The 20487-nt window shown below is 40.3% G+C and overlaps 1 protein-coding gene across 5 annotated transcripts in view; it reads right to left on the bottom strand.

The window, feature by feature from the left end:
- Positions 1-20487, bottom strand: part of CLIP4 (CAP-Gly domain containing linker protein family member 4) — a 61709-nt gene that overhangs the window by 23317 nt on the left and 17905 nt on the right. For 2 of the 5 annotated variants that reach the window (XM_032774837.2, XM_075064279.1), the window contains exons 8-12: positions 15521-15757; positions 12325-12460; positions 11398-11535; positions 7760-7837; positions 2437-2571 (exon numbers count right to left, since the gene is read on the bottom strand). In XM_032774837.2, the coding sequence (XP_032630728.1) occupies positions 2437-2571; positions 7760-7837; positions 11398-11535; positions 12325-12460; positions 15521-15757 (724 nt within the window). Of the gene's footprint in view, positions 1-2436; positions 2574-7752; positions 7838-11397; positions 11536-12324; positions 12461-15520; positions 15758-20487 lie in introns of all 5 variants that reach the window. The other 3 variants (XM_032774839.2, XM_075064280.1, XM_075064278.1) reach the window with 2 other exon arrangements.

Genomic DNA, 20487 nt, shown 5'->3' with positions numbered 1-20487 from the left:
GTTTTGCTTTCTTTGTCCCTTTGTCTAATTCCCGCTCTTTTATCTGTATAAATAAGATAGTTTGTGTCTTTCATGGTGCTCACATTATCTGGGTATATTAGCAGAGCGCTGTGCTAATAAAACAGAGTGGTCTGACGAACTGAGAGTCCTGAGTCTAACTTTGACACCATTTTAAAATATGGCTGTTTCAAAGGCGAAGAGTTGAAATGGTGAAGTTTTCTTTAAAAAACAAAACAAAAAACAAAAACAAAAAAACCTTACATGGTGACCACGCAGCTAGGTCAGGAAATCCATTCCCATCATACAAGTTAAATACAGGAACATAACCATTTGAGGTTAATAGACTATTTTGGCTTTTCCATTAGGTTCTATCGAATCTATATTACTCTATCAAGTTAGAGAATAATGACATCTTAAATGGGGATTGCTTCACATAACATACTCCTTGAGATGATGAATGTGGCTTGTGCCTGCTGATATTTCATTCTGACATTTTATCTTAAGCAATTTTTTTTAAATATTGATACCACCAAGTGCCAAGACAGGGTATTGCCACTTTAAATGGAAGCCCACTTGCTTGAGATTTAAACTACTGGAGGTACAAATATACCAGTCACTAAGTGCAGACACTGGATAATGGAACCTTTTTTGCCTCAACCATATGGTTATGTTCTAGGCAGCGGTTTGGTTTATGAAAGAGCTCAAAACTGACAGGAGAGCATAAGACTAATTTGGCTAGAAAGGATACATTTTCAGAAGTTATAGTTCCTATGGTTTCAGAACCACCCACCTCCCTCTGAAGACACCTAACTATGTAATACTGGGGGGAACTTCCAGCACGTAAGTTCTCTAGTTATCGGTAACCTCATCGGGCATAAAAATACAAAAACCGGTCCTGAGAAGTAACTGAAATCAAACAAAAACACTGAAAAAGCTCAATATGTCACCATGACACATCTAAAAAGTGAAGAGCACTAAATGTTCTAGCAGAGCTTCAGTAACGCAAGACATCAGTGTGGTCAAAAACAGCTGCATATAAAAGCCCAGGGAAAGAAAGGTGTGCCGTGTAGCCCTCCGGATTAATCTGCTGGTCTGTATAAACATCTTTCTTATGAATTTAAGTATTTGATGGAATAGGCTTATAGATTTATATTAAGAATAAGTGGCTATAATGCAAGAGACCTACAGGTCAAACATCCTGTATGACGCTAAGGCAACTTTAGCACATTTTGGGACCCTTACTCAGAAAAGTGATAATAGACAAAATACCTACGCAGATGTCTGGAGACCTTTAACTGAACCAATAACAGTAAAGGATGGAAAAAGGGGATTTTTGCCCACAAATCTAACAAGTACACCACAAATGCGTACATACTTGTCATTCATACGCACATACATCCTGGCCTATGGGGCAAATGTACCCTTATATTTCCACTGGGAAAAGATGAAATTTGGGCATAGGAGGAATGATTTCCAACTAATGCTCTATAAAAAGGTGAGACAGCTCACCATTAGACAAGCAATTCTACCCATTTATCTGCTCCTGTCTACTCTCCATTGCCTCCACCTTCATCTACGTATCGATGTTACCAGTCTATGACAGCTATTAACTATTAATAGGCCGTAGTATTTCTTTTCAAAACTGTAAGTGAAAAGGGATTTAATCTCCCTTATATTTTTATGTTAGTTAAAGCATTTAGCATATATAGAGTTAAATTAGAACGCAAACAACTTTGTAGTAACTCCCTCTGCCAGAGGTGTGAAAACGACCAAGGTGCTGCTGCACCAGAGTGTATCAATTAAGTCTGCAGCTTATCAAACAGTGTATTATCATAAATCTCTCTCAAAGAACTGTGATATTTGTAACTCTGTAATCCTGAACTGTTTTAACATTTGCTTACCACTTCACTGATTTTAATAAAAGGTCTTTATGACTATATTTGTCTCAGTGTAAGCTCCTGTCATAACCCCGAAGTTTCTTTTATAAACTCTGTGAAGTCTGATTCAGGAAGAACTTTATCTTCTGATCAAACATATTGGTGAGCCAAACCCATACTAATTAATATTATAATAATTATTTGGTATTAATTAAAAATTAATCAAATAAAATTAAATTAAGTGGATAAATTACATCAACACTACTAACACACCCCAAATCAGGCTATAGCCGCCTTAAGAAAATGAATGTTATTATTACTGTACTTTCTGAGAAAGATTACAATGTCAAGTGGCAGTTACAAGGTAAAGTACTGTACCATCTTCTCCATTACTCTAGGCAGCTCCACGTCAAAGTCAAATATTCAATTATAATAAAGTGAAATTGAGCTAGAACTCTTAAATTGTTGGATTTCTATTTTAAATAATAAGGTCCAAACATTTATATTGTTCCGAGGACATTACTCTGATTCTACAATGTCTTTTAAGAAGATAAAATACCTGGTGCAAACTTTGTTGTCCCATAGAATCTAACAGTGCCAGTTCTCTGCCCTACCACTAGCACTTTGTCTCCGAGCTGAATTTCTCCTTCATCAAAAGGGTTTTTTCTTGTAGATGGAGAAGCATTATTCAATCCTGTTTAACGAAGGGAAAAACTGAAATTAGGACAGTAGCAGTTCTGAAATGCAAAGAGGAGTACATCATGAGGTCTCAGCACAGAGTCAGCCAACCAACCAGTCAAATATTCACATATGCTCTTAACATAAGGCGCCGTTCCACACACACTGCTTAGATAAAACATTCCTTTGCTTCAGTGGGTATTCAGTCTAATTAAAAAATGCTGGATTTAAGGTTTACTTGGTCGTTAGAAGTTGCAGTAAAAGTCTGAAGTGCAGTTCATCTGTAAGTGAGACTAAGAACAACACCTTCTTCCGCAAATTTTCTAATAGTAAAAATGTTACAAAAATAGAAAACTTAAGTTTAAAGACTAACTATCTGACAAGTGCCTCCTCTAAGTTATCATCCCAAGTAGTGACAAAGTAAAAGCAAGTACATTTATACGAATATTTGACCAAACAGTTAACTGACCTGCCATCCCTATTTCCAGCCTGTGAAGGTGTTCTTTAAAAATACAACAGATACAGTACCAGCACTGCTTTTAAATGAGGTAGGAGCTACTTTAGGGACTGCCTTTTTATTGCTGTTAGTTTATATGCTGTTAGTGTATAGCTGCTCATTTCTTGGGATGATTCTATTTGCTCTCTAAAGAGGCAGTGGAAGAGAAAGAACTGCTGGATTGAAGGAAAGCGGACGGAGGTAATGCAAAGAATTATCCAAAGATGGTATGCAGGAAAGGACAAGTCAGCTGAAGCAAACAAGCATGTATGATACAGAAGAACCTCAATAATTTACAAAGCAAGCAAGGGAGCAACCAATTAAAAAGCAAAGTTGACACTTCGCAGCACAAACTTCATCCATTTATTTTCACACCAGTAGATTATTTTTAGGTATTTAGAATACTACTTGATGTGCTGGTAAATACTCTAGCATACAGTTGTTAAACAAATGAAGAATTAGTAATATGAGCCCTCATCACCTCACTCTCAATACCCAGTTTATTAAATGGTGGATGAGAAGTAGGGAAAGTGACATTTTTGTGGGCAAGTAATGGTGTGTGGACTAGTGACTAATTATGCATTATATACTGTATTAATATTCAAATCTTTACGATCAAAGAAGAATGGAAGAAGGGATAGCTCAGTGGTTTGAGCACTGGTCTGCTAAACACAAGGTTGAGAGTTCAATCCTTGAGGGGGCCATTTAGGGATCTGGAGCAAAAATACACTTATCTCTGTTTGTGAACATATTCACTAAAATTGGTCTCGTTTTAACTTTTGCATTTCTCTTTCTCTTCTTTTCTGCTCAAAAGTAACACCAGGTATGTCTGCAGCTCAAGCTGGAGATATAATTCCCAGCTCATGGAGGCAAACCCATGCTAGCTCTGATCATACGTGGGGGCAGCTCCTGACACTGAGGCTACACACTATTTTTAGTATGTTAGTTTGATCAGAGCTAGCCTGGGTATGTCTCCTCAAACTGGAAATGATCCCATGAGCTCAAGGTGTACATGTACCAACTGACTGTGGAGCAAGACTTTACCCTCTTTGTGCCTCAGTTTTCCTACCTATGAAGTTAGAGATAATGCTGCTTATCTGACTCTCAGGGCTGTTGTGAGGCTCTGCTCATTCAGTGTTGGAGATCCCCACATGGATGGAGCTAGGACAGATTCAGTATTCATATTACTAAATCCTCTATCTTCGGGGGGGGGGCCACGGGTAAGTAAAAAATATGAAGTGTACCTGTTGTGAGTCAGAGCACAGATTAAAGAAGGGGGTACTTAAGGAACGAGTACAAGAACCCAAAGGCTCCAAAGTTAAGATACTGGTGGTCTCAACATGAACTAAAAAAGTACACCTCTACCTCGATATAACGCTGTCCTTGGGAGTCAAAAAATCTTACTGCATTATAGGTGAAACCGTGTTATATTGAACTTGCTTTGATCCACCGGAGTGCGCAGCCTCGCCCCACCCCAAAAGTAACATTCCAAACCCAAGATTTTAAAAAGTGGAAGCCTAAAGTCCATATTTAGGGACCCAATTAGGTAGCCCAATTTTCAAAAATGCTGAGCACCAAGCACCTCTGACTGAAGTCAGAAGTGGCTGGGTTTTCAGCACTTTTTGAAAATTAAGCCAGTTATTTAGGTGCCTCACTGGGGATATGGATGCCTAAAGTTAGGCTCCTACATCTTGAAACCTGGTATCTGACTAGAAACTGTTCATGAACTGAAACTTTTGGGATAAAAAAGGACGTTTTTCTCAAGAAAAAATACACTCAGTCAGATGAAGGGTGTGTTTCTGTTTTGTTTTAAATAACTGTACATACTCAAAATCTTCAAAGCCAAACAGTAATATAATACACCTCTACCCCGATATAACGCGACCCTCGGGAGCCAAAAAATCTCACTGCCTTATAGGTGAGACTGCGTTTTATCGGGTTTGGTCTGGTATGGCATACTGGTACGCTGTGGCGGACTGGACCGGCTTCCCCGGAGGTGATTTAAAGGGCCCAGTGCTCCAGCTGCTGCAGGGAGACCTGGGCCCTTTAAATCATTGCTGGAGCTCCAGCAGCGCAGACCGGGGCTTCCTGCAGCAGCCGGAGCCTCTGGCCCTTTAAATCACCGCCCAAGCCTGGCTGCCAGAGCCCCGGCAGGGATTTAAAGGGCCCGGGGCTCCAGCTGCTGTGGGGAGCCCCAGGCCCTTTAAATCACCACCGGAGCTCTGGCAGTGGGACTCCAGCAGTGATTTAAACGGCCCGGGGCTCCAGGTGAATTCGGCTATAACGCGGTAAAGCAGCAGGGCTCGGGTGGTGCTTTAAAGGGCCCGGGGCTCCCCGCTGCTTTACCGTGTTATATCCAAATTTATGTTATATCAGGTTGCGTTCTATCAGGGTAGAAGTGTACATGTTCAACTTGAGAAACCTTAGAGGGCGCTGGATTTTTATAAAGTGCTGAGCATCCACTCTCTGAGAATCAGACCCCTTAGCGTTGTCAAGTTGAGCACCCAAAAACTGAAGCATCAGAAGTCACTAGCCAATTATAAACCTATAGATCATTAGAGATTGGATTCCAATTTAAAAAGTTAAAATAATATTTTTGAAGACTTAAAATGTTTTTGAAATGATTACCTTACAGAAGACTAATCTAAAAATGCTGCTACACCATTATAATTTGCTACTCAACACTCAAACATACAAGTAATAAAAGGGTCAAAATTCTGATACTTGTTGAACTTAGTCCCAATTGGAATACATGCAGCCAGCAGCAGGAACACAGGGAGAAAGAGCCACCAAAACCTACAAAAGGCTGTTCTACAGACGATCTGCACCATGACGGGATTTTCTTAGATAGCACCTAAGGCTCAGGGGGCTGGGCTCCAGGGTTATACATGTATCTGCCAGGCCATGCTGCCCTGGCAGCAGGCCATATGACTCAGACTAAGATCTGAAGGGACCATCATGATTAAAGCTACATTTTAGTCATTGGTATTTTTAGTAAAAGTCATGGACAAGTCACAGGCGGTAAATAAAAAATTCACAGCCTGTGACCTGTCCATGACTTGTCCTATATACCCCTAACTAAAATTTGAGCCAGGAGGCTGCAGGTGTGGGTGGAGGGGGCGTGTGGTGGCCCAGTGGGTACTGCGGGTGCTGGGGGAGGCTGTGTGCAGCCCAGGACTCCCACTAGTGCTGTGGGTTGAGGGTTGGCAGAGCTGGCAGGCTCCTTACCCGGCCCCACACGGGTCCCCCAAAGCGGCTGGCATGTCCCTGCAGCTCCTAAGGGGAGGGAAAGCCAGGGAGTTACTGCGCGCTGTTCCTGCCATGAACCCTGACTCTGCAGCTCCCATTGGCCAAGAACAGCAGCCAATGGGAGCTGTGGAGGTGGTGCCTGCCACCCTGAGCTTCCTCCCATACCCAAACTACTACTGCTGCTGCTGGGGGGTGGGAGGCCGTGGCCCGAGACTGCCCCAGCAGCAGCCCGTGCAGCTGGCCCCCAGAATCCGTGACTTCCATGATGGGGACACAGTCTTAGTCATGATGATCTAGTCTGACCTCATTCACATCACAGGCCATAGCCTGCCTCACTCACTTCAGTAATAGGCCCATAGCCTCTGGCTGAGTTACTGAAGGCCTCAAATATTGATTTGAAGACATCAAGTTATAGAGAATCCACCATTCGCTCTAGTTCAAACAAGCAAATGACCGAGACCCCACACTGCAGAAGCAGGCAAAAAAAATAAAATAAAAATGAACAAATCAACCCAGGGTCTCTGACAACCTGACTGGGAGTACAATTCCTTCCTGATGTCCAATATGGCGATTAGACCCCAAGCATGGGCAAGACTCACCAGCCAGACAGGTGGGAGATAATTCTCTGTAGTAATTCAGAACCCTCCCTATCTAGAGTCCGATCTCCAACAACTGGAGATATTTGCTACTAGCAGTCATAATGGGCCATGCCATTGTAAGCAAACTCATCAAGCTCAGCCTCCAAAAAAGTTAGGTTTTTTGCCCCCGGTACTCCCTTTGAAAGACTGTTCGAGAACTTCACTCCTCTGATGGTTAGAAACCTTTGCTTAATTTTAAGCCTAAACTTACTGATTGCCAGTTTATATCGACTTGTTCTTGTGCCAGTATCAGCTCTTAACATAAAACAAGTCTGCCTCTTGCTAGTGTTTATCCGCTTGGTGTATTTATAGACAGGAACCATATCTCCCTTCAGCCTTTGTTTTGTTAAGCCTAACAAGCCAACCTCCTTGTCTCTTCTTGTAAGGTAGGTTTTCCATTCCTCTGATCACCCTAGTAGTCCTTCTCTGCACCTGTTCCAGTTTGAATTCATCTTTCTTGAACATGGGAGATCAGAAATGCATTCACTATTCCAGATGAGGTCTCACCATTGCCTCATATAATGGTACTAACTCTTCCCTAGTTCTACTGGGAATAGCACGCTTGACTCATCCTAGGACTGCATTAGCCTTTTTCACAACGGCATCACATTGGTCCCATTCAGATTAATCCTGCTCCTAGCAGACTGGTGTACAGGGCTGTTTGGAACTAGAATACAGGTCTACATTAGCACTGCTTTTGCAGCATATTTTAGTGCCTGTGAAGAGGGGTAAGGGAACGAAGAGATATGCGATACTTCCTTTGCCCTACCCAGAATTGGCCCAAAAGGAATCAACAAGGGGAATTTAGTTATCTTCTTTACCAGGCATAATTTTCATTCCTTCTTCAGTAGCCAGAAAGGTGGATTCAGAACTAGTGTCTTTTTTTAATGCAGCTAAGCCTAGGATACAAAAAAAGACAAAAACACAAATAGGGTCAACAAATATCCTGGCAATTAACAATTAATCGTTACACAGAAAAATCCACATATGCAAACAGATACAGCACTGGGCTCGTAGATCACTGAACGATGAAACCTCCAAGTCCATCATTTCAATCCAACTGTTCCACATACATACTATAGAAACTAGTAATCTTTACAGAAGAGTGTGATATCTAGTATTTAGAACACAGTACTGAGAAAATAAGGATTTATGTTCTAATCCTGACTGATACTAGTTTCCTGTGTCACCACTGGCAAGCTGCAACTTCTCTGTGCTCTCTCCCGTCCCTCTCTTCACCCATCTGTGAAATGAGGCCAAGGTCTGCCTAATTTACAGGCTTCTGGATGCTTATTTAGTACTTGGAAAATGCGATTCTTCAAATATGAGTACTAAAAAACCACAGTATTTTTATATAAAACTTCTAGTTGTAAAATAATTTACCAAACATGTTAAACCACTGACACTTAAAAACGCTCCAAAGCAATCAAGCCATGTTATAAACAAATTGCTTGCCAAATGTTTATATTGAAACAATCTGAGTTAACACAAGTGAACAAAAAATCCTTTAAAATCACAAGCTTCTGATTCTTAAACATATCCAAAACTGAAAATTTTTGCTTTTACTATTGGAATAAGACTACCAACTGTTAAAAATATAATTTCTGTGGCTGCATGTATTTACACAAATCTGAGCTTTAACCCCATAACTTTTGGTTTCAAGCCTACAAAAATGGATTGAATATGCCAATATTAATCTAATTAAAGAGCCTACTACGCTACATAGCAACATGCTTCATGGACAAGTTATTTTGTATTCATAAGTGGTTGTCTGCCACGACTAGGCAAAGAGAACAAAACCTTCCGGGTGATTTTGCTGGTACTAGTGATGGGCAAAGCAGACTTTTCATTTAATTATATTTATTGGCTTAGCCCAGATGGCATATTATTTTGGTACTTATTTATAACTGTATTCTATTTAAGGTGTCTTATATTTCAGCCTTAAGAGTCAGATATGTGAGAACTTTGTTCATGGCCGGGGATATGTTTTATAACAGAAAATTCTTGATTAGTCCCAGTACTTAATGTGATCAGGTGACCATCATTGATGAAATCTAATGAACTATTTAAAGAGGAAATATTTTTTACCACAAATATCAAAAATACAAATAAAAAAAGCATTAAAAATATCTAAATACAATATTAAAAGTAAGACTGCAAAATTCTGTCAAACCTATCTACAATGTTTATAGAAGATGAACTAATGATTTTTCATGGTCTATAACACAAATAATTTACTAGTGGTTAAGACACTGAAGAAATTTACTCCAGTAATGCAAGTAAATGTATCAGAAGAAAGCTCTGTATTTGCAATTTTATCCTTCCACTCTAGCAAGTGAATCCACCAGGCACATTAAGATAAATGGGCCCTTTGGCATAAGAATATCTTACAATAGCAGTTCACCGCATACCGCTTACACATGTAAGCCCTAATGGGCGTACCATATAAAACTTACTCTGATTTTTACTTAAAGCAAATGTCAAATTTTGGGATTTATAAAGATGGCTAGGCACAGCTATGTCAAAAAACAAGTTCATCACAAACTGTTGTCACGAATGCATTGCCTCAGAGGAAAACAATCCTTTTCCATTTGAATCAAGATCTTTTGAAAATAAATCGTAGCTCAATCTTAACAAACAGCTGTCTTACAGCTCATAATACTATGAGTGGACCAAACAGCCAAAATGAAGAATGTTTTATAGAAAGAGATAGCTTAGGCCCCCACTTTACAGTTTTGCAAACAAATGTAATCATTTTACTTAAGTGTAGCATTTTATGCAAGGTGTCAGTTTTTCCACATCATGTTAAACTGCCTGGATGTTAAGTTAATTGTCTAAGTTGATATGATTAGGACAAGACATTTCAAAAAAAAGATGAGCTTTGTGGAGCATGTCATTTTCCAGATCAAATTGTAACCATGCAACTTATACTATACAAATGCCCCATTTCTAGCAAAGGTCACAGAGAATTTCAAGTATGTCATTGTGTAGAAAACTGTAGATGTTCAATTATTTTTAAAGGTCACAGAGCAGCACATGTCTACCACATAGACATGACAGCGAGAGTCAAATGACTTTTGCAAGTTATCCCAAAATCACTGCTAAAAAACCATATTCCAGAATCCCATCATGTAGTCTGTATATGCTGCATATTTTACAGTTAAAAAAGGAATGTTTTAGAGGATTTAAATAATTTTGTAGGCATATATGTACACCCCTCCACCTGTAAAGTCATGCTGCTTTATTATAAAGGGTCCAACTGGCAGGACTGAGAGGGGAAATTATAAAACAACACATATAATAGCATTATTTTTACATCATTTAATCAAGATCGGGGCCCATTTGTATATGCTCGGCACTGTACACACATGAGAGTGACCCTGCTCCAGAGAGCATAAAAGCTAAATTGACAAGAAAGGCAAAGGGTGGAGGAAAAGGAATATTATCTTGACTTTACAGATGGGGACCTGAGGCACAGACAGAGTAAGTGATTTGCCTAAACTAAGGTCACACAGGAGGTCTGTGGCAGAGCCAGGAATTAAACCCAGATCTCCTAAGCCTCCACCCATGGACTTAAACACAAGAATATCTATCCCCTCCAGATGTATTCTTCGTTTCTCAGGTGAACTAATTCATTGCCTTGACACATAATGTAGTTATTAAAATAGCTTCTAATTATTTTTGCCAGAAGGGTTTTATTGAAGAAACTGGTTTAAATACTTCTTATAATATTTTAACACTTACATACAGCTGCATATAAATTAGCATTTAAATTTGTTTTCCTCAACAGTTTGACATCCTGCTGGTCAAATAAAATCTACGTAATTAAAGCAAAGCGATTTTAGACATTTACAGACATCATCTCCAATCAGAAACAGCTTTAGAAGCTTCAGAGTGTCTGCTATAGTAAGCCTTTCCCAAACAGTATATCAATATGTAATGTTAGATCCCCTGGGCATATTATATCACCAAAATGACCATTCACTGAGAATAGAACCTTTAGTCACTCTACAGATTCCCCTGGCTCAGCCCTAGAAAAAGACATAGCAATTGTCTTACCAGAATCAGGCAACGGTGTAACTAGTCCCATATCTTACCTTCCAGCAATCAATTTTACATAGTGCTGCAGGGGATTGTAAAAAGGCCTCACACACCAGTGTTATAGTACAATGACATACCATATGGTAGAACATTAATTTTTACTGTGATTGAGCCACAGGGCCTGATCCTGAGCAATAAGCACCTGCAGTTTAAAGTTATTTCAATGGGAGTGACAGATGCTCAACACCTCTCAGCACCAACAACTTCAGTTAATGAGAAGGAATAATTAATAAATGTCATACTAATTTCTTATTCCAAGAGGATGAATTAACTATAAGCTAGGATTTTAATATAAAGATATGCAAAATTACCGTCTGATTTTTGGAGAGACTAGCTTTATAAAAAAAGAAATATTTACCAGTATTCACTTTTGAAGTTATGTGTGTTACATCAATTTTCTTGGACTTGACCAAAGTAGATCGTGTGGAAGGACTTCTGACAAAATTCTTCTTGTGATCTGAAGCTTTACTTATTTTAGAAAGAGGTGCAAAGATACCTGGAGAATAAAAAAAAAAGAGAGAGAGATGCATCTCTTTCTGTATGCAGTATGTCAACCAGGAGAAGCAGTAATGCAGCAAAAAAATCTAGCTATTCTCTCTTAGGTTACTCTGCTTAACAAAAGTATCTCAATTAATGTATTGTTATAGTTGGTGAGGTGGGGAAGTAATATTCCTCTTTTATAGATGGGAAAGTCACTTACTCTATCCTGTGCCTCAGTGCTCTGCCCAGCATCACAAAGAATGCTTGTGGCTAAGCTGGAAACTGAGGTAGAACATCCCTCAGCACAAGCTCCTGCATCATCTCACAGATGGAAATGAAATGCCAAGCAAATTTACAACACAGACACCTCAATTTGACAAACAAAGAAGGGAGACTACATCACATTCCTTTGATGGAGAGAATTTTTAAGAAGAATATATGAATGCTCAAACGAATCTCTTTCAAAGTGGAAGACCGAGTAAACTATGAGAGAAAATGTCAAATAGAAAAGAAACAATTACACTATGGCTGTGAGAAAAGCCTATAACCAATAAAGATAGCAAAACTGGAAAGATACTACATTGCAGTTTCAAGGAAGTAATCAGAAATGGATTCTTCTGCAACATTTAGAACTGATAAAGTTAGGAGCAGTTAAAGAAATTTATAAAATAGAAAAATCCAGGACAATCAATTTGTATTTATTGACCCAAGACACCTCATCTAATCAAACCAGAATTTTTCTTTTTTTAAAAAAAAAATTAAGATTTCAAAGTATCTGTAAAACATCTAGAAAATAAAGTTTTACCACATCTTGGTGCACACTTGAAGTACTGGACTTTTCCAACACTTCCATCATTCTTTCCTTCTGGTTCATCCAGTTCTACACCAGCCCACTGCCCACTGGCAAATTCTGTTGTGCCACAAAATCTTAATGTACCAACCTAAAGAAAAGAATTAACACAGAATGACTTTGTGAATAATAAATAAATACCATGTCCCTTAGATACGATGTAAGATAGTAAGTCATCTCCAGATCCATGATCACTATACAGATTGCCACTTTCACATTCCTCTGCCTTCCTTGAGGGCAGAGATCCTTTTCCTTCAAAAATGCCAGCCTGTAAGTGTTCTAAGATATAAGAGACAGGACTAAGTCACCTGAGATTGAACAAAAGCAGCATTTATTGGCAGTTATCACAATAGAAAGACGTCACAAACAACACGTACCATTAGACAATGACATCACTTCAACAAAGTACTTCAGTGCACGTCTTACTAAGCAGGTTCATTCATTATGACTGCAAAGGGTAACTCACCTGCTTAAAGTTGGCACATACTTAAGTACCCTGAAGAATACAGGCCTCTGCCAGATGAGGAAGGGAAGATTATAAAATAAAACACACCACATTCAGACTACCCCTAAAATTTAAAGAATCTGCAAAGGAATTTATTCTCAAAGAGTCCATGAGCTTTATTCCTTCTTGCCGATGCAAAAATAAAGCCTGAAAAGTTCTGTTTTCTTTTTAAATGTTTATCTAGATCCTGTTTTTTTTTTAAAAAGATCAGGAGCACTGAGACGGTCTTCTCTGATTTTGCCAATGGACTTCTTCTGGTCTCAGAGGATGTGTATTACAAGCTCACATGCCTTAATTTAAGGGGTGGAGTGCAGAATCATTAGCAAAGATGTTCTTTCTCCCAACAGTTTTAGACAGTGGATTTAAATCAGTTTTAAGACTTAGGGTTTTTAGTCTTACTAAAAATAAAAAAATCTCCCTCTTTCAATTACTCAGCTTTCAGTCTTTTGTGGTGCTCGTTTATCACTGTAATTTCAAGGGCAGATATGGCGTTGGGTTGGAGGGGAAGGGAGTGTTAAAATTAGAAATTCAACAAACAGAAGCTTCCCTCACCCCGTTTTTCTAAAACATACTTAAACAGAACCTTTCAGACCAACCTTCTTTATATATCAGAAAGCAGCAATGAAAGGGCAGAGCCTCCTTCCTCCCTCCCCCCGTTTTATCTGTCCCTTTTAAATTTGACTATTATAGGATTACTTAATCCAGAGGTCCCCAAACTGTGGGGCATGCCCCCTTAGAGGGATGTGGAGGAATGCTTGGGGGGCATGACTGAGTCCCAGACCCACCCTCACAGGGAGGTGGGGAGGGAGGGACACACAGCAGCTGCCCCCCACCCCACCCCTGCCCCCAGCTGTGGCCCCAGCCTCAGCCTCCTTACTTTTGTCCGTGTCCCCCTCTCCCAGAGCCACGACCCCACTCCTGGCCCCGGCTGTGGGCCTGACAGGGGCAAATGGGGGGTGTGAAATAAAAAGTTTGGGAACCATTGACAATCTATATCTATAAACTCTGGCCTCTGGAAGTCTATCGGAAGTGCAGCTCTTTAGTCGCATCTTTTCAGATTAAAGTTCTCCATGTCTAGAAAACTCCATCCACATAGAGAGTGAAAGTGTTACAGTTTACAGAAGATGTTCAGTGCTCTAGTGCAATGTCAAAATAAAAACTAGCATTCTATGTATGTAACTGAAATACGTAAAAATTTCCTTCTTCTTGTTCTGAGCTTTTATTGACTTGGAGCTCGAGTATTTTTGATGGCTGTTATTTTCTTCTTCGCTTTCATTGTGTAATGGTTTCTGGCTAAACAACTTTCAGATGTTAATCATCTCGTCAGAACAAGCAGTTTCTTGTATATATTTCAGTTAGCATGCTTTTTGTATAGCTAATGATTGTGTCACCCTTCCTGACCCAATTTCAATAACATTTCAAATTCAAAATGGAAGCTGCTTCATACACTGTGAGGAAAAGTTTTTGAATTGAAAAGAACAAATTATAAATCTAAAGTTAATATAATAAAAATTAGAAAAATCAAATATGCAAGTACTGTTGTCACAGGTGCATGAAAACCCAAATGCAGAATTCTGCTCTTATAAATAGATATTTCTGCAAAGTTTGCATGTGTGATTATGGCAATCTCTAAAAAAATTCTATAGCTTTAAAATCATTTCTAAGTCCTTGCTACCTACAAGAAGAGGAAAAAAGTATATGACTTTGTATATACCAGGGGTAGGCAACCTATGGCATGCGAGCTGATTTTCAGCGGCACTCACACTGCCCAGGTCCTGGCCACTGGTCCAGGGGGGCTCTGCATTTTAATCTACTTTTAAATGAAGCTTCTTAAACATTTTTAAAACCTTTTTTACTTTACATACAATAGTTTAGTTATATATTATAGACTTATAGAAAGATCTTCTAAAAACATTAAAATGCATTACTGGCACGCGAAACCTTAAATTAGAGTGAATAAATGACCTCAGCACACCATTTCTGAAATGTTGCCGACCCGATATATACCAATATAGTTACCAATAGAACAGTTTTCCAAACTTATCTAGTTTAAAGCTATTAAAATTTGAGCTGGTTATTTAACTAAAGTACTCATTGCTCCTTATATTATATTGCTTCTTCTATACCACAGCAGTGTTTCATCAAAAGAGATGTTAGCTGCATTGCACCAATGAAATTAAATAACTAATGGCTAAGCAGAATTAAATGTACCTTTTACCAGTTTCTGGAATGGAAACTAGATTAATTCTACAGAATATAAATTCCTGTCACAAGATACTGCAAATGTTACTTGTGAGCCCTGGCAGCATTTTGGATCCATACTCCACAAAGACTAAGATTCATTTATTTATTATGATGGACTGTTAAGGAAAGGTTTGCAGGTACAAAATGCAGGTTTTGTCAGGCAAAATCTGTTTTTCACAACAGTGAAAAAGTTTCACTACTACACAAGCTTTCAGCTTCTCATGAGGGGATTTTCCTTTCCACCTGTTTTCCAGCAATAGAAATATCTTTGCATCTCTACTGCCATCCGTATTTCATACCTTCCAGAAGTTATTTTACATTTACAGATAAGAAATCAGTTTCAAACGTACTATAAATGCCCAATTCACAGGAGATTACTTGTGCAGTTTCAAATTTACTCACCTTCTGTCCTGCGATGACAACACGATCTCCCAGTTTCAAGCCAAGTGACAGAAGCATGGCCTTGCCAGTGACATGATCATAGTTTGGAAGCATGGCCTTTGAGATGTCACATGACAGAGGCACTGCATCCAACAGCATCTGCTTGATTTCTTTTGCACTTGCTGCAGCATCTGCCATCTCCAATGGCATATCTACTGGATCAGGAACTACATCTGCTGGAATCTGTCCTCTGTCATTCTACATAAACAAGATAGAATAATGAAAAGACTTAACATAAAGATAGGCCAAAACTTGGTTGTGCAGTAGTGTCCATTTATAAGATTTAAAATCCCCCTGCTACCTTTTTTGTTGTTGTTAATAACCAGCAGCCAAAATTTTCAAACATGTATTGTGACAGACCCAGGCCAGTGGGGTAGAGGAGTCTGGTCCTATTGGCATCCCAGGGGTGGGTGGGCGAAGCCCGCCCACTTCTCAAGGACCTCCCCCCAGCCTAACGGGAGGATCCACAGGTCTAGAACATCAAGCAATTCCGGGGGACAACTAATGAAAAAAAGCAGGAGCGGGAGTGAGGTCACAGGGCTAAACGAAGGGAACCCGATGGGGACACCGAGCAGAGAACCCCAGACAACGCCCACTGCTCCTCCAAGAGCGTCAAGGAGCGCAGTGGACGCCCCTATGGAACCTCCGCCTGGATGCGGGAACGGACAGAGGAGCGGAAATAGGCCCCACCAAAGTTCCCAGGAAAAAATCCCATCAGGCCAACCTCCTCGTCACGCTGGTGCTGGTAATGGCTAGTTTGGCCAAGGCCAAAGAGAGGTGGGAGAGAGGCAGCACCACGACTTTGGTGGGCGGCTAACGGAAGGGGAGCGTGTAGATAAACCAAGGGTACGGAAAAGTGCAACCAGAAACAGAAGAACATATAAGGAGGAGCTGGAACAGGGCTGGCAACCTGGCGCACTCAAGTAAATTGCCGCCAAGGTCTCCTTCTTCGCACACGAAAAGGCGGGTGATCTTGGGAGACAGGGTGACGCTCGCGCCAAGTAACGCCCTGTGCTCACGGCCCACATGAACCGGAGCCGACCAACAATGACATCACCCGGCGAGCCACGGGACCAGGGCAGAGCTAACAGCTGGCCCACCGGGGTAGAGAGATCTGCGTATAAAGAAGGCAAATATACTGGTCCACCGGCTGAGTAGTTTTCTGTGCCTAATGACCAGAGCCAGGGGGCGCACTAAAGTAATCAGGAACTGCTAGAACAACTTAAGGGACAGGCTAATTAAGAGACACTGAGCCCAAATAAGGCCAGGCTAATCAGGCACCTGGGTTTTAAAAACCGAGCTCAACTCCAGTCAGGGAGCGGGGAGCCAGATGCCCAGGACGCTGACAGTGAGCAGGCTATGTGCTGGTGAAAGACTAAGGAGTAGCAAGTGTTATCCACGACCACCAGGAGGAGGTCTGTGGTGAGGATAAAGAAGGTGTTTGGAGGAGGCCATGGGGAAGTAGCCCAGGGAGTTGTAGCTGTCATGCAGCTGTTACAAGAGGCACTATAGACAGCTGCAATCCACAGGGCCCTGGGCTGGAACCCGGAGTAGAGGGCGGGCCTGGGTTCCCCCCAAACCTCCCAACTCCTGATCAGACACAGGAAGAGTTGACGCAGACTGTGGGGAAGATCACTGAGGTGAGCAAATCTGCCAAGAAGCGCAGGACCCACCAAGGTAGAGGAGGAACTTTGTCACAGTATATATAACAATATAAAACAGGCATCTGACTGAGACAAAATACTGCATTTTAAAGTGCACGTTATGAAGGACTAAAACAATGATGTTCTGACAGTTTCTATATCATCACTGGTGCACAAACTAAGGATTCTCCAAGTGGCCTTAATACAATTTATATTTGCTTGTTAAAAAAGATTATTATATATAGACTCTGGAACTAGCTGACTCAGAGCAGCCCACTGAAAAGCTACTAGCTGGCAATGGCTTTCCATCATTACCAACTTAGACCATGGTTTGGCTCACCATATCAAACTTGGTGCATGTTACAATTTTTGACAAGGTTTTTAACTAGGTTGTGCTATGCTTGGCTCTAACATGGCTTGTGTCTGCTCACAACACCAGATGCTTAGTATTTCATTAGAAAGTAGGGAGCTAACAATGCTTCATTCTCAGTGCCTAAGTTACCACATACTCATAGCCCAGTTTACTGGTCCTATCTCCCCCTTCTGTGCTAGTGCATCCCAAAGTACACTGTCCAGATGCTGCATGCATTCATCCTGGAAACTTTATTTCAAGACAATATAAAAAAAAGCTATCTAGATTTCCCCAGAAGACAGGATGCAAAGACTTAGCACAGTAGCTGCAGCAGACACAAACAAGGTTACAATGGCTGTATGTGAAAACAACTGCCCCATGGACAACTTAGCTATGCTTGTTGTAACCAAGGTCAGATTATTACTTAGCATTTATATTATGATAACCTGGATCTCAACCTGTTATCCTTTAGATACTGAGTCCTACTGCAAAAAACACAATAAATGACAGTCCATGCCCCAAGTGCAAATGAGAGTTGTACTTTCGTACTGACAGGCCTTAGAAGGCAGACATTCTATGTGTGGAAAAACATTGATGTTCTTAGTCTAGTTCCTAATGGACAATGCAATCTAAGTACATACTCTAACAACGGATGGGAGCATGAAGATTGATCCACAATGCATTTTTTAAGACGAACAAATCAAACACATCTAGAAGCATTTACAATTCAGACTTTCTGAAGGTTTAAAACTGGTTCTTTCACTCGGTCTCAGCAGAAGTCCAAATGGCAGCTACAAGAAACATGTAAGTTTGTGGATACTGTGATGGAAGATCTTATGGAATTATTTTAAAATAATACATTAGCTCTTTCATTTTCTCTCTTTAGTAACATGGTCCAGGCACACCCATAATTTGCCACAGATCTATTGTTTTTAGCAGAACAGCTGTAGGAGGAAAACATGCAAGAGCTTGTGGAAGGTCATTAACTATGACAGGTGTGGCCAAAATCTCTCCTTTTTTCCAGGGATCACTAGTTGAGGAAGTACCCATTAAACTGTTTTGAAGCCATACAACTGGATGTATAAAGGCAAACAAGGCACTATTCTTAATGAACACATTTATAATTATAACCAAAATCCCACACACTAATATTTCCATAACTCCAAATCTTTTCTTTCTTAGGAGCCTCTATAGCAGAAGCCAGCCTGGTTTCCTTCAGAACAAAGTTACTAATCTGCAATATGGGAGATTCAGGTTCAGCAGCCACCACTAGACTCTTTCCCCCGGCACAAGTGGCATTCAGATCTGTCAGAGAGACTGTGTTTGGGCTCATGTGATTAGGGCAAGACTATTAATACCCAGCATTTGTGATGATCTTAGGTTGCATTCCTATGTTTATGAACAGAGGTACAGCTGTGTGATAATGGCTACTTTAGGAGACAAAGGACCACTAACTAATAAAGAGACAGGCATACATACAATAACGGGAAAATCTGAGGAATGTCGCTAAACTGACTTTTAGAGAGAACTGGATCTTGACAGAAATCTAGGGTTGGATAACAGATTACAACTGCCCCAAAAGGAAAATCTTTCAAAATTAATAGGAGTACTTGTGGCACCTTAGAGACTAACAAATTTATTGTAGCATAAGTTTTTGTGGGCTACAGCTCACTTCATCGGATGCATGTAGTCGAAAATACAGAAGGAAGATATATATATACACACACACGGAACATGAAACAATGTGTGTTACCATACACATTATAAGGAGAGTGATCAGTTAAGGTAAGCTGCTGTCAGCAGGAGAGAAAAAGAACTGTTTGTAGTGGTAATGAAAATGGTCCATTTCCAGCACTTGACAAGGAGATAAGGAACTTCCAAAACTAATTACCAATGATTTTCAGGCAGTACCACTCAATAGAATACATTCTCACCTCACCAAAACCCAGGACTGGTTGTTACTCTTGTGTGGGGCTATTTTTCTTAAATGTTGGGGTAATCTGGGGGAATTGTCCTCTCTTTCTTAAAATAGAGACAAGGTAGGTCTGCTGGTGAGAGACACAAACTTTTGAGCTTACAGAGAGCTCTTCTTCAGGTCTGGTAAATGTATTCAGTGGGAATGTCTATGCTGCAATTAAAAACTCATGGCTGACCCATGTTAGTTGACTCAGGCTCACGGGGCACAGGCTAAGGGGCTGTTCAATTATGGTGTAGTATAGACATTGGGGTACACAGTTACCTGAGCCCCTGCAAGCCAAGTCAGGTGATATGGGCCAGACATGGGTTTTTTAATTGCAGTGTAGACATATGCAGAGTGTCACTTTGTACTTATGCTAAATAATCTTTCACAGCTAAGTAGTTATACACATCTTACAAAGAACCTTTCAAGGGACAATTCAAGATGAGGTGGCCAGTTAACATCTCTCCAATCACAGTGGGAAAGGAAGAAAAAGAAAAGCAGTGGGGAGAGGAGGCTGTTATAGATTGTTGTAAAAAGCCATGAATTCAATGTATGTATTCAGTTCATGAATTTTTGTATCTAGCAAAATTACAAATTTAAGTTCCCAGACTCATCCTTTGAAGGTGTCATGCAGGCTTCCTTTGAGGATGAGGACAGAGAACTCAGCTAATCACATATCCCAGCTTTTCCCCATCCCTCATTTCCTCCTTATGATTGGAGAGGTTTTAAATGGACACTTCACCTTGAATAGTCCATTGAACTGTGTTAACTACTTATGCTAAACAATCTGTTCAGCCTTGTATTCAGAGTGTCACAGCAAAATACACTGCCCAGCCCTGGAGGAGTGCTCTGTTTAAGCTTGACTCTCTCACCAACCACCTCTTACATCCTCTTGTGTGTCTCTTACATCCTGGGACCAACACGGTAACACCACCACTGCACACAAGTTTTCTTAAATGACAGTCAAATTAAT

Source organism: Chelonoidis abingdonii, chromosome 3 (assembly GCF_003597395.2).
Source record: "Chelonoidis abingdonii isolate Lonesome George chromosome 3, CheloAbing_2.0, whole genome shotgun sequence".
Taxonomy (NCBI): domain Eukaryota; kingdom Metazoa; phylum Chordata; order Testudines; family Testudinidae; genus Chelonoidis; species Chelonoidis abingdonii.
Note: the sequence above shows the minus strand (reverse complement) of the source record. Positions and strands in the feature narration are given on the sequence as shown.